This window comes from Condylura cristata, unplaced genomic scaffold (assembly GCF_000260355.1).
Source record: "Condylura cristata isolate star-nosed mole 26May11 unplaced genomic scaffold, ConCri1.0 scaffold00026, whole genome shotgun sequence".
NCBI lineage: Eukaryota > Metazoa > Chordata > Mammalia > Eulipotyphla > Talpidae > Condylura > Condylura cristata.
The window spans coordinates 18,240,683-18,254,579 of NW_004567127.1; the positions used below are offsets into that span (position 1 = coordinate 18,240,683).

Here is a 13,897-nt window from a genome sequence, read left to right on the forward strand (position 1 = left end):
CCCCCCCCCCCCGAACTCTGGCCTTTACCCCAGTTCTCATATACATAAATAAATATCTTTTTAAAAAACTGCCTCTAGGGCTGGGCACAGAGCCTCCCAACTTGGTAGGGGGTTGGGGGAGGGGGGGAAGCAAGGAAGGTGCCCAGGGAGCATGAGAGCTGGAAAGGCTATGCGAGAACGGCCATATCTATGTCCTCGTGTTGAGCTCAATCAACAAGGAAGAGGACCTCAGAAACATTTTATTTTAAATGTTCACGAGCGTTTGAGAAGGGTGTATATTAGGTCTTCTATGAAAGTTTGAGAGCATTCACCGGGAAAGTTTTGTTTTGGGGAAGACTTTTGATTACTATTTCAATTGCTTTACTATTTTTTTTATGTTCTCTCTCTCTCTCTCTCTCTTTTAATGATATAATAGTTTATTTTTACATCACTTTGTACATTTTTTTTCATCTCAATTGTAATCCCCGTGTGTTTCCCATCACCGAGTCACCCATGTGCCATCACCATAGTCCTGTGCACTTCCCTCCCTGCTTTACTATTTTTTACTTAAAATTTTAACACAGTAAAATGATACAATCTTTGAGCAAATAAACTTGGCTTCTGGCTTCTGAGGAGAATGCTAACATGTGCATATTTAAATATCTGTGTGTTTTACAACTGACACTATCTGTGGGTGTCAGGTGCTCCCCTCACCCCAGAGCACACTGCAAGGACCACACGGAGTGATGCATTCACTGTAACCTGCCATCCCCAGCCTCATGACCTACCTGGGTCAGTGCTCGGCATGTGGCCTGGGCAGGGTGGACAGCTGAGCTGACTCACTGTGGAGCCCAAGCCTGACCCCATGTCTCTGGGCTCAAAGCTGCGAGAGCTGCATTTCAGCCTGTCTGAGGCTGGCGCCCGAGGCCACCACTGACCCCACTCCCTCCTCCTTGACTGCTGCCAGCAGGCACCTGAAACTCCATGGCTGCTACGTTTCTATTACAGCTGTGAGGACAGAATATTCATAGGCAGCTCCCTTCATCCCAGAACAGTGTTTTCAAGTTGATTTTTAAGGCAGCCATTGGGAAATTGAGAGGCGGGAACACATCATCACGCCAGGGGCATGGCAGCTGGCAAGCTGGCAGCACCTTGGGGATTCAGGCCCTGGGCCAGCCTGTCTTGTCACTACTGGACTCCAGCATGGGAGGGAAGGGGGCGGGGAACATGAGTGAGATAGGAACTCCCAGGAGAGCAAAAAGGGATAGGGAGGTTCCAATGCTCAGATCCCTCTCTTACTAGGGCTGCCCCTTCTTTCCCTTTCTAGCACAGTGGGGAATAAGAAAGAGGGGTGAAGGAGAAGTGGGCCCCCTGGTAATGCTAGCTCCCCTTGGAGATCAGGGCTGGGCACGGGGCATGGTGCAGACTAGAGGGGTGTAGCTGGGCTCTCTCTTCCATTACTCCTTCCCTACCTGGTAGGACACTGTGGGTGCTGACGCCGAGCTAGTGGGAAGAAGCAGTGCAGGCAATGACTTCTCAGGGCATGGTCATCCTTGTGCTCAAAGCATGTCCTGCTTCCCCAGCCAGCAGCTCCAGCTTGGGTACCTTAGGGGTGCTGGCCCTTCTGGCAGGAATACAGAGATTCCATGGCAGATGCCCCAGGGAGGGGGGAAGACCACACCCCTGTGGACTTGTCTCACATGGCAGGAGGCAAAAAGGGACAAGTCACTTCTCCCAGGTCTCAGGGCAGGCAGTGGAGCATGGGTTTGGATGCAGGCCCCGGCCTGCAAAGGCTGGGATCCCTCCCTGTGCACCACTGTGGTGTCGCTTGCTTTTAATGCCTCTTGTCAGGGGGCAGGTTCCGTGTCTGCACTGTCTTGCTAATTCTGTTACTTAGTGCAGGGTCTTGTCCAGAATGGGGGCCCCATAAATGGTGATGGTGATGAGGAATCTAGGACTCTGATGCGGAAAGGCACAGGCAATAGCCAGCACTTGGTGGAACTCAGGAAGTAGCAGTGACGTGTGTCAAATGAACAGGGTATGAGCGGTGGTTCAATTCACCCCTCTGTGCTAGCCCAGGGCCGTCCTCACAGCCACTGCTGAAAACGGTCTCTGTCTGCTCTCTCCTCCCCTGCCACTGACCTTACACTTGGTGAAGAGGAAAATTCACCCCTGGCCTGACATCTGGGTGGCCATTAATGGTTCCTCTCCTGGAGACAAAGGAGGCCCTGTGGAAGGGTCTGAGGGAAAACAGGCTCTCTGCTGGCTGCAAGCCCTGCTCCCCCTCTGAAGCCTGACAGCTCTAGACTCCCACCTGGGATGCAGGGGGGAGCGCCCTTTTTTCCCAGGCTCCTTTACAGAGCTGGGCTTAGCCAGGGGCCTGTACCTTGCTGAGGCAGGAGCTCCCTTTTACTGCCCACTTGCTCCCTGAGATGTCCTTTATGTGAAGAACACCTATCTGTAACTTCAGCGTAAAGGAGAAATGTGGAAACTGGGCACTGCAGAATTTCCTTAGGCGAGGGAGCTAAGTTGTTGCGCGAGTTGTGTTTGCTGAAAGAATTTAATGGGCTTCTGGAAACCCCCATTTGTTGCTCCTCCATAAAATGGTTAGCAAGGATGACCGAGGGTCACCCAAAAGCAACTCCAGACCCTCAGGGGGCACTGTGGTCCCAGCACTTCTAACAACACCTGGCGGAAGACTGGCATAGTTTTCGGTGGCCAATCACCAGCTTCCAACAAGAGTATCTTGTGCCTCAACGTTCTGTGTTCGCCTGTTTTCCACCTGGAGTTCACCAAGGTGGTGGCAGGTTCTCTGAAGACCAAAATAGCCAGCAGGTTTGGAAACAAAGGGCTCTCTGTGCTGAAGGCAGCGGGAGCTGTCACACCCCTGAGTGTCCATTGGCTGTAAGCGCCCCTTGGTGCAGCAGGAAACAGGAGCTGTCCCCCCCCCCCACCACCTTACAGTCTCCACCTCACACCCTCGGAGGCTGAAACCTATCAATCTCAAGCATGGCAGTAAGCACTTAGAAAGACGTAAGAGCTTTTCCTTGTCTTTGAGCTTTGCCAGGTAGGTATCGCCAATAAAAAAAGCAGTAAGCATGCACCTACATTCATGCCCATTCGGGGGACAAAGAAAAATAAACTCTAGTTTCTGGGGGTTCAATCCAACCATTTAGATTTAAGTTCTGGCTGGCTCCCCGACTGACTGCTGGAAGGGTTCTTACCGTGATCACTGTAGAGACAAGTGCAAAGACCAGCAGAAATGTCATATTTTCCCTTTCTGTGTCCAGCTCTGTGCTGAGGTCATTGGTGTAGTCGTGATAGAGCCACCAGAGCACCCCGCAGACAACTGGAAGACAGCACCACAGGCTCGGCAGGCACACCAGAGGCCACCACCCCAGGTTCAGAACTCCAGAGAAGGTGGCCTTGCTCAGCAAAGGTCCCTGGGGCTTTACAGGCAGGCCCTCCTCCCCCCACCAAGAACTGGAAAGAGCCCCGAGGACCTGCCAGAATGGCTTGGCTACTTGGTTTTAGGAGAAACAGGAAGGTGACCCTAGAACACAGGAGCACCCCATCAGCCTGGCCCACAGCTTGGGTCAATGTGACAGAGAGGAGTCTGGACCAGCAGACTACAGTCCAAAGTCTAAGATATCCAGGAAGCCGTGGGCACCGGACACTGGCCTGGCAGCTGCAAGCCTGGGGGGTACCTGACTTGCAAAGCTCTGCCTTTCAAGGTAAAGGCTGTGGAGGCCACGTCCACAGTGACCACAGGAAGGTCACAGTCATCGTGACTAGCCACGGTGGCAGCTGGGCATGTCCTCCAGAAGAAGCAATGCACAGGCCTGCAACCTCTACATTGCTGAAGCCAGGGCTGTCATTCAGGGGAATGAAATGCTAAGGTCATGCCAATTACTAAAAATTAAAACATCCTGTGTATCAGCTGGTAAAGAGCCAGGGCCTTGGGCCTCCCACATGCCCATGCCCCTGGACCCCCTTTCCTGGATGAATCCCCTCTCCTGACATCTCCTGAATGAACCCACAGTCTAGCTAGTGAAGGGAAGCTGTGAGCACATGAGAGGGTCTCCAGGACCCAGCCCCTGCTTGGGCTCTGAGTCACTTCTGACTGTCCAGTCTCTTGGCAGGACAACTGTGGGTATCCCAGTGCGAGTGGGTGGCATGAAAGTTCAGAAGGAACCCTCGTTTTCAACGGTATGTTCCCCAGGCTAATGCGGCAGCAGGCGCACATCAGAGGTGGCTCAATGCAGATGGCCACACTGCCATGTCCAGACCTCAGCTGTCCCTTGTTGTCTCTGGGTCAGGTCTTTGCAGAGGAAAAATGAGGAGGCTAGACAAGAGACTCTCTGAGACCCCATTAGCTCAAAAATACCAATTTGGAGTTTTCTACTTAAAGGAAAGTCTTTCCATGTAATCAAAAACAAGTCCATCAAGGAGAAATACTTACACAACAATCCCAAAATAACCAGTGCAATGAAAATGTGAACCAGAAGCGTGGTGATGAATTGGAAGGCGAGCATCATGGCCAAAGACAGGGCTGAAAATTAAGCAGAACGTGTAAGCCCATGGCAGTCATGGGGAGGGTGGCAAGGGCTGGGTGCGTGGCCAAACCCTCTCAAGAACAGGAACTGGGGAGTTTCTGCAATTTTGAACTATCCTGGGGCAGCTACCAAACCCCAAATAAAAATGACTTTCAGGACACCACCCGAAGTCTACACAAGCTCAGTGTGCTATCATAAGCGTGTGTCTGAAAGTGCAGTCTGCTTCTGGAATTAAAAAAACAAATTTAAGGCAGGTATTATTCTTAAATATATAAATCTTTATTTTTCCTTTTAAGTCCAACTAAACTATTAAAATATTTTTATCACACTTATTTTTTTTTTTGACTTCACACTAGGCTTGTGTAAAGTTCCAACTTCAACATTCTCAGATAGCCTTATGAAATAAAATAGATGAATGCCTTTAAAATGAAAGTTTTAAGATTCTAATGATACAATAAGCTGTCCATCTAAAAAATCCTGCATGTGATTTTCCACCATTTAGCTTTTTAAATGCAGGCTGCATTTCTTGTGCCCTGACAGCTGTGCGTTTCATGGCCAATCATTAACTAGAAGTCTGCCTTCCACATTCCTCCTTTATACACTGAGCTCAGACCCTGGAACTTGGTCACTATAATAAGGTCACCCCTAACTCTGTGAGGCTTCTCGGCAGACAATCTTGTCACCCCTCCCTTACTTGCACCTAAAACATTGAAATTATCTAAAAAGAAAATGAGTATACAAAGTAAAGTTTCATATTTAGTCAAAAAGTTGATTTCTTTATACAACAGTCAAACACACTAAGAAATTCTGGCATACTCACTGAAAGAAAATGAACTGAAAATTACCTAATGCGAGGATACAGAGGCCGAGGATTGTTTCTCTTGCTGACATGATGCCACTCAGAATCCGATGGAGGGTGTCCACATCATTTATCAAGACAGAAGCAAACACAGAATAGCACTCAGGTGTTTGAGGGATGCAGCGGTTAAACAAGGGGAAAGACTTGCTAAAAATGAAAGAAAAACGGTAAAGACACTTATTTACTTTAAGAAATGTTTAAAATTCTCAGCAACCAAGTAAACATAAGCTCTGCATTAATAAAAGCATCTAGTTTACAAAGTACGAATGGGTAACTGTGCTGCTGCAGGGCGGGCTGCTGGCTGGGGAGGGGACTGGTTACGGGGTCTCCCAGGAGCCTAAACCAGAAATCTACAGCAGGAGAGCAGTGCTTCTGATGGAATAGAGCGAGAGCTTAATAAACTAGTAATAAATGTCTGAATGAAGCTGTGGCTGATAACTTGGGTAGAGGAGAAAGCTGATCATTTTTGGAAGTCTTCCTTCTCTGGAACACGCACTCGTGCTAAATTTATTGCTAGGTACTTGCATGGTTTTATACGTACTTTTTTATTGTTGTGGTAAAAGAAGTCTTTTAAAAGTACATCAGTGCTACAGGTTTTGGTATAGTAATCCTGTCCCCTGCCACTTACATAAGGCACCTTTTTTGGCCACATAAGTTCTCTTATCATTTGTATGTTTTCGGTTTATTTTCTTGCCATCTGCAGGATACCAATTTTACCTTTTGCTTTCCAGTTTTTGAACCTCTGAGTTGCTTTCATTTTCTGTTACTAAGCAGATTCAGGACATCAGTGAAATCAGAATTGTTTTGGAAGCAAGTGTTTAAACTTCCATTTGCCATTTCTAAAAAATAAGTTCAGAAATAGATTGATATTTTGTTTTTGTTTTGTTTTTTTTTTTTGTTTTTTATTTTGTACAAAATGTCCACAGGATACTAATTTTGTTAATATGTCAAAATAACTATGGTGCTTATAGGCTTTGAAAACCCTGTGCTGGTAAAGACTAAAGACCCACCTTAGCCCTAAGGGTGACAGAGAGAGGCACAGAAAGTGAGCCCTCCGGGGTGGCTGTCAGCTGCCCAGAGTACTTTATTAGCTGAGAGGCATCTTTTTCGGCCACAAACTGTATTCCCCCCTGCCCCCTCCACTTCTGCTTCTGTTCTATCCACCAGCAAATTTACTCAGATTTGCAGGAAGTGTGGAGAGTGGAGTATATATTTAGATGATGCTGTCAGAATAGAATTTGTTAGAATACATGCAAACAAACAGTGCAGAGCATGGAAAGCACCCATCTGGGAAACTAGAATTTATGGGAGGGGAAAACCCAGGTCTTTTAGACTTTAAGACATAGGCGATGAAAAACAGTATTATTGTAAGAACAGAGGGGAAAGATATGCTTGCTTCTTATCTTCAGGATTTTTTCACTCCTCTTGAAAGCTCACTCCTAGGTACAAAAACTGTCTCGATATTTGGCATTGCTCTACGAGGGAAGTAATACCTCACTTGATCAACAGAGGAAGAAGAAACAATTGGCTTAGTCAGAAAGAGGCATTTAGAAAAATTCTTTGGCCCTATAGCCACACTTCTCATGTTTTCAAGCTCTTTACTGTTGGCACTGCTCTTTCATGATAAATATGATCATTTCCATCTTAAAACAAGCGCTTGCTTGTGCAGGGAAGGAAAAGGTGCACTTAAGCCTACTTCTGTCTTCCTAACTCTGTCCAAGAAAGGCCAGTCAATTAGCAGAGGGGAAGGACCAGGACTGGCCTGGGAGGCAGTTGGTACAGGACCACCCCCTTCTCCCCCCCACTCCTCCAGTGAGCAGCGCCTGAAGAGTCCTTTCACTGGGCAACATAAACCAATGGAGACAGACTGCTCTTTTGGATCACAGAAACACCTAAGGACACTGTTTAGGAATGGCAGCTTCTCCTTTTGCAGGTTATTCAACCTTAACCTGACTTGCAATCCCTTTTCCCACCTCTAAAAAGTAGGTGAAAATAATGCCAACAGCGTGGTGATTTTGACATCCCAGTGAGTTAATACATGTCAGGAGCTTAGAAACATACCTGGCAACTATCAAGGGATCAATAAATGTTTATTGTTATCATCAGCAACAGCAACATGTAAATTTCCTGTGAAATTACCGTTGCTCTCCCAGTGATAGGAAGGGGAAGGTTTATCAAACTCCGGTTAGCTGGCAACATTAAAATTTCCAGTCTCCTTAATTCCTTCTGAAGTTACAGTTACAAATACCATTAAAAAAGTCCTTTTCAAAAGGCAAATACTGCATGGTCTCATGAATATGTGAAATTTAAAATAGCCTCAGGAGAGAACGAATGGTGGGGGTGGTGAGTGGGAAGATGCTGGTCAACAGTATAAAGTTTTTTAAAAAGTCCTTCTCTCCAAGTGTTAATTAATTTTCTTTCAACCTACTAAAACATCGTAGATCCCCTCCACCTCCACAGCTTCAGATATGTTTCGCTGGGACATGTTTATGATAGCTGAAAAACTCAGAACTAAAAAAAATAAGATAAATAGGAAAATGAAATGGACACTCCTTTCTGTAAATAATCCTCTTCCCTTTCTAATGACTTATAACATGCAATGTTTATTTTAGAAAGAAATGCCACAAGGCTGGCCAACTATATTTTCCTATTCAGTTAAAATCTACTCTTTTATTATGCACCTGCAATTTCAGCATTTTTGAAGCTACACTTGCAACCTGTTAGAACATTAAGGTCAATTGGTTTTCTTTAATAAGTGAAACAGAATAGGAGCTATTATTGTGAATCATACACAGAAAGGGGGAATCCTGTTTTGTTAGACTTCTATTTCTGCTTCATGTACTTGCTGAATGAAGGTCTGTGCCTTCTGGGGCTGTGATGTAGGACGTTTCTTACTATGAGTCCTGCCCAAGAGTCTGAGAAACACCGTCAAAGACAGTTGGCACCATGATTTGTTCTACTTAAATATTCATTAATTCTTGGAGATTTTGCACAGGGGTCTCACTGACAGTCAACAAAGGTAAGAATTTCAAAAGAAAATTAATGCAAAATAAATATTCCAAGTCCCCCTTCAGTAGTACATCTTAGCATCCTGATGGTAGCCATGACTGCAATTAAGCTGCCCTGTAGTCCTCTCAGTGACCACTATCTTGCTTATCACTTGCTTTGGGAGGACATGTTTTCTGTTCTTGTTAAAGAACGGTGTGGTGGTCACATGACCTTGCCCCCTGTTTATCATGGAGTAGTCTAGAGCTCAGTAACTAACAATGTCTGGTTTCAAGAAAAGGGCAAAATTAAGTCATTTCTCATCTGTAATAAACAGTTGAGCAAAATATATATATATACACACACAAGCTACTTTATAAAACCACAAGCTACTTTTTGCTAACTCCAATGTTGTCATTTGAAGACTTTTTTATTACTTGCTGAGTTTTCTCTTTCCTTAGCCTGGTTACCTATCCATTTCCATTATGTATATGCAAATCAGCCCTTCTCATTCATTCCTAGTTTCCTATAAAGTCCCTACAGACAAAGCTTTACTTGATACTTCCTTTGTGCTTCCCATAATACCCAGAGGAGTAACAGGTGTGTACCAAGCATCCAATAACTTTTGTTGATGGATAAGAGAAAAGAATAAAAACCTTTACCTTGGAGGAACTGGTAGTCTCGGGCACAAGGAGTATGCTTTTGGATTCTGGGTGTAGTTGAAGGAATTCAAACTATAAACACACAGGAGAGACCCTGGAAGAAGACACAGACATCTATCTTCCTATGTAGAACTCATTTTTCTAGGGGAACTAGTAAGGAAACAGTAGTCACATTACCAAGAACAAAGTAAACCATTTTGAATTAGAAAACAGTCACTAGGTGATCTAAATATGAAAAGAAAAAGCATATAATCTAAGGTCAGTTTAAGCCCTTTCTTTCTTTCTCTCTCCTAAACCTTAAATTCAAAACTAAGTTATGATTGATACTATAATGGCTTGGAGGTCATTTGAAGATGATTGATAGTATAGACTTAGTTTTTTTTTTTAAGGTTTATTTTATTTATGCATATAGAACTGGGATATAAGTCAGAGGTGTTGGGGGTGAGAGGATTCACCAGAGACAGAGTGGGAAGCAGAACAGACAGATTAATGAAGTACACTGCTGAGGGGAGCAGCAGGTGGGTCAGGAGAGGTCTGCTGCGCCATGTGGATCACCTCCCTGGCTGGGGATCGAACTCCTGCAGCAGTGGCTGCAATAGCTTCACAGTGTTGTGCTTTAACCCTTTGCGCCACCAGGGAGGGCCCAGGTTTGATATTTTTAACCCCTCCCTGTCAATAATGTTTTTAAAATCTGATATCCTGTTTCATAGCAGATACCATTAACAGTAGGTGCCTCAAAATCCTTTGACTTTTCTTTGGTGGTTTAATACTCAGAACATAAATCTGAGAAGCAGGCTCAAAACAAGATACTTCGGTACACCAGTGGTTTTGGTATAACTTCATGATGATTCCACCCAACAGTGAAAATATGTACAGGCCCGACATCTTAATGAAATGGGGGAAACCCAAGCCTGGAGTATCCTCAGGATTGGATGTGCCCATGTGCCCAGGCTCCCGACCCTCTGGGCCAAATGTCAGTGTTTCTCTGTGTGTCTTTGGAAAACCATTCTCCAGCAAGAAGCAGGAAACTGAGAAAAGTCCAGATTAACTGGAATGAAACTGAATAAACTCAAGAGAAAAGTTTTTTGGCCTTTTCCACAAAAGACAATTTCCACCTTCCCAGAGAAAGCCTTGTTGGTAAGTTAGTTTACCCTGATCTCCCCGGTTCCCCCACCTAGGTTCCAACCCTCAGGAGGGAGGCAGAGCCTGCCCCTCTGAGCCTACCACTGCTGTTGGCAAAGAGCTGGACCTCTTCCAGCGTGTTGAGCTGCGCCTCAGGGCACCTGGATACACAGAGGACCGTGGAATTGAGCCTTGCGTCCTTGATGTCCAGGTTGCAGGAATTCAGAAAGAATACGTGTCTGAGAGACAAGAAAGAAGGATGTGTAAAAGCATTTTCTCTTTCTGACTGGGCATTAAAAACATTCACATGCCATCAAATGTGAGAAACATGAAGGCAGGCTTTTATCCTCAAATGCTTCACTATAACTTAACAGGAATTATGTCTATTGGGGGTCATCTATGGAAGTGTGCAGCTTGTGAACTATGCTTGAATGTTAACAGAACTTTCCTTTTCTAAATGTAGCAATCTCTGGGGGATCACAGAAGGGAGGGATTGACTAAATTGCTCCTGGCTTGTTAGATGGGCCCAGTGCATAACTACTCAATGAAACCCCAGAAGGCATGTCAGCACCCTTGGGCATACAACACACTTAAGAGCATTGCTGATCCCAGGGAAGAGAAGTGGAAGGGAGGAGGTCCAGTCTGTGACAGAAGATCTGTCCTCTCCCTGATTCTGATTGACAGCCAAGAAATTGATAGGGCCCTTCCCACTGTAGCTACCCAGTGGGCAGGTAGGTGGGCACAAGAACAGAACTGGTAGTTGCCATTAATGGGTCATGGGTTGGGATAGCAATGGCAGCTCCAGACTCATGGCCAACAGCACTGGATCGCTGAGGTCGGAGGAATGCTGGAAGCATCTTCCTGGCCAAGGATATATCTGGAAAGAAGTCTCAGCTGCTTTTTTCTCTGAGTGGGAGTGGGAGAAAAGGAGGTGGTGAAACAAGAGTTGGAGAGGAGACTGCATGATAAATATAATATGATATATAATGATAAATATATGTGGTAAGTATAAAATGTTTACCTTAAACATTTTAATAAATACATTATATTTTAAAAATAGCAAAAACATTGGTAGGCAACTATAAATCAGAGATGTTCTTCAGAGGAGATGGAGGGATAAGACCAGGGGAGGGAAGAGCACACAGGACTAAGGCGATGGTGCATGGGTGAACTGTGGTGGGAATTTCATGGGGACTACACCTGAGAGGGGAAAGCACATATTGGACAAAAATAAACAGTGATGTAAAATATATACAAATAAATAAATTTTAAACATTTTAAAAATTGCAATGAAATACATATAAAATGTTCCCATCTTAACTACTGCAAGTACACAGGGCAGAGGCATGAAGTGGATTCTCCAACACCCATCATCACCTCTCACTTCCCGACTCTCCAGCCTACAAAGCTCATCAAACAGCAGTTCTCCTGGCAACAACCTGCTACTTTGTGTCTGTATGAACCTGCTTACTCTAGGTAGTTCATACAAGTGGGAATCAGAAAATATTTTTCTTTCTGTGACTGACTTACTGTATCTGCCCTAATATCCTCAGGGTCCTCTGTGTGGGAGCATATGGCAGAATTCCCTTCCTTTTAAAGGCTGAATAACATCGTATTATTATTAGGTGCACACCACATTTTGCTTACCCATTCACCTACTGAAGGACACTTGGCCCCTTCCAAGGTCCTTCCAAAGGTGCTCCAACCTTTGAGCAGAGAGAACATGAAAATTACACTTTGACTTCAAATAGGGGTGACTGGCTCTCAAGCACCACATTATGAATCATTGTGAAATAGGAACATGGGGACAGCCTCCTTCTCCTCCTGTCTTCTTTGCAAGTGAGACCCACAGTACAGGTGAAAATACTGCCCCACCCAGGTACTCCTGCCCACAATAGGCCTGGCCTGAGGTTCAGATTTGGAGACTCCAAACTTATACTCAGCACTGGTTTGGCAATTAAGATTTCTCTCCTAGCAGTGGCTTCTGATCAAGTTTCAAATTATTTTAAGGTAGCCTCCTCAGGGAATCATGACTCAGGATTTCTCACCTTTAGGAGGTTCCTGGCTCTACTCTCCCTTTGCTGTGTGAGAGTTAGAAGGAGTCTATGTGCCACCACAGCACCACAGCTAAGAGGATGCACGGGCATAGGGAAGGGAATGAGAACCAGCACTCCCAGCTGGGATTCGGGGGCGTACACACAGAGGCAATACTTTAGTTGGCATGTTGTGATTAGTGGCAGAAAATTGGAAACCTGATTCTAATACATTTATTCAATATTGGCAACAACTAATAGTTATAAGGTCTTAACTTCACTCACACAGAATCTCAATGAATCCTTAAAACAGCCTTGTGAGGTGGGCATAAAAATAAGTTTTAAAAAACTAGCAACAACAAATGTTGGTGAGGATGTGGAGAAAAAGGAAGTCTCCTGCACAGCTGGTGGGAATGCAAACTAGTACAACCATTATAGAAAATTGTTTGGAGGTTCCCCAAACTGCTAAAAATGGAGCTTCCCTAGAACCCAGCAATCCCACTTCTAGATATCTATCCAAAAGACACAAAAATACTGATTCAAAAAGACACCTGCACCCCCATGTTTATTGCTGCTCATTTACAATTGGAAAGACATGGAATCAAACCAAATTCCCAAAATTAGATGACTGGATTAAAAAGATACGGTACATATACATAATGGAATATTATTACTCAGCAATCAAAAAAGAAACTCATGCCTTTGCAGCAACATAGATGGAGCTGGAAGGGATCATGCTTAGTGAAATAAGCCAGAAAAAAAAAAAAAGAAAAATGCTGGATATATATGCCAGAGACATTTTACAGAGGTAGGGAGGAGAGTCGGGGAGGAGGGCATGCATGGGACTGTGGTGATGGGAAGCCCACTGGGATTACAAGTGAGATGGAAAAAGGCACAAAATGATGGAAAAATAAACTGTAATAATTTAAAAAGTTTTTAAATGGTGAAAATTAGGCTTCAAGAGTTTCCTTACTCTGCTCAAGTTCACATAGCTTGAAGGTAGCAGAGGCTGAATTTGAACTTAAAAGTGGATTGATTCTGAAACCTGTGTCCTTGTACACACACACATGTCCCTTTTTTATGAGATGGGCTGGTATAGTTTTGAATGGGAAAAGTTTCCAAGCTCTAATTGACTAACTTTATAAAGTTTTGTAGTCCTCCTGGAAGTTGGGGACTTACTTGGACACTTACTTTTTTAGGGTCATGTCCTGTCCTGAAAGAGGAGCCCCGTCTACTGGGCTGTTCTTCTTGCCACACACGTTGCCAAAGCTGTCGTAGCCAAACAGGAGCCTCCCCGTGGCTCCAGTCACCACCGAATAGCCCATGAGGAACATCTGCAGAACCCAAGAGGCAGGTGAGAGCATAGTCAAAGGGCTGAAGACAAGATCCCCCAGTTCTCAAGGACGTTGATGGAAAAAGGAACCAGGTGAAAAGTAGATCTTGGCATCCCTGCATCTCTTTCCTCAGCCACCCCGTGGGCAGCTTGATGAAGTTAGGACGCTGCTACTCTCATGTTGTTTTAACAGGTTAGGTAGGAAGCGTACGCTAAAGCACAGAAATTGATTCCTCTCTATTTTCTTTTCTTTTTTTTTTTTCCTTTTAAGATTTATTTATTTATGCATACAGAACTGGGGTACAGGCCAGAGGTGCAGGGGCAGTGAGAGGATTCATCAGAGACAGGGTAGGGAGCAGAACAGGCAG

General features: G+C 44.8%; 1 protein-coding gene across 1 annotated transcript in view; it reads right to left on the reverse strand.

Moving 5' to 3' along the window:
• The window catches only part of SLC44A3 (solute carrier family 44, member 3), a 57,863-nt gene extending 44,333 nt beyond the window's left edge, over positions 1 to 13,530 (reverse strand). Inside the window, exons 1-6 of the mRNA XM_012730027.1 lie at positions 13,388 to 13,530; positions 10,266 to 10,402; positions 9,042 to 9,135; positions 5,381 to 5,541; positions 4,442 to 4,531; positions 3,204 to 3,328 (exon numbers count right to left, since the gene is read on the reverse strand). Coding sequence (XP_012585481.1) covers positions 3,204 to 3,328; positions 4,442 to 4,531; positions 5,381 to 5,541; positions 9,042 to 9,135; positions 10,266 to 10,402; positions 13,388 to 13,530 — 750 coding nt within the window. The remainder of the gene's footprint in view (positions 1 to 3,203; positions 3,329 to 4,441; positions 4,532 to 5,380; positions 5,542 to 9,041; positions 9,136 to 10,265; positions 10,403 to 13,387) is intronic.
• Between the last annotated feature and the right edge of the window lie 367 nt (positions 13,531 to 13,897).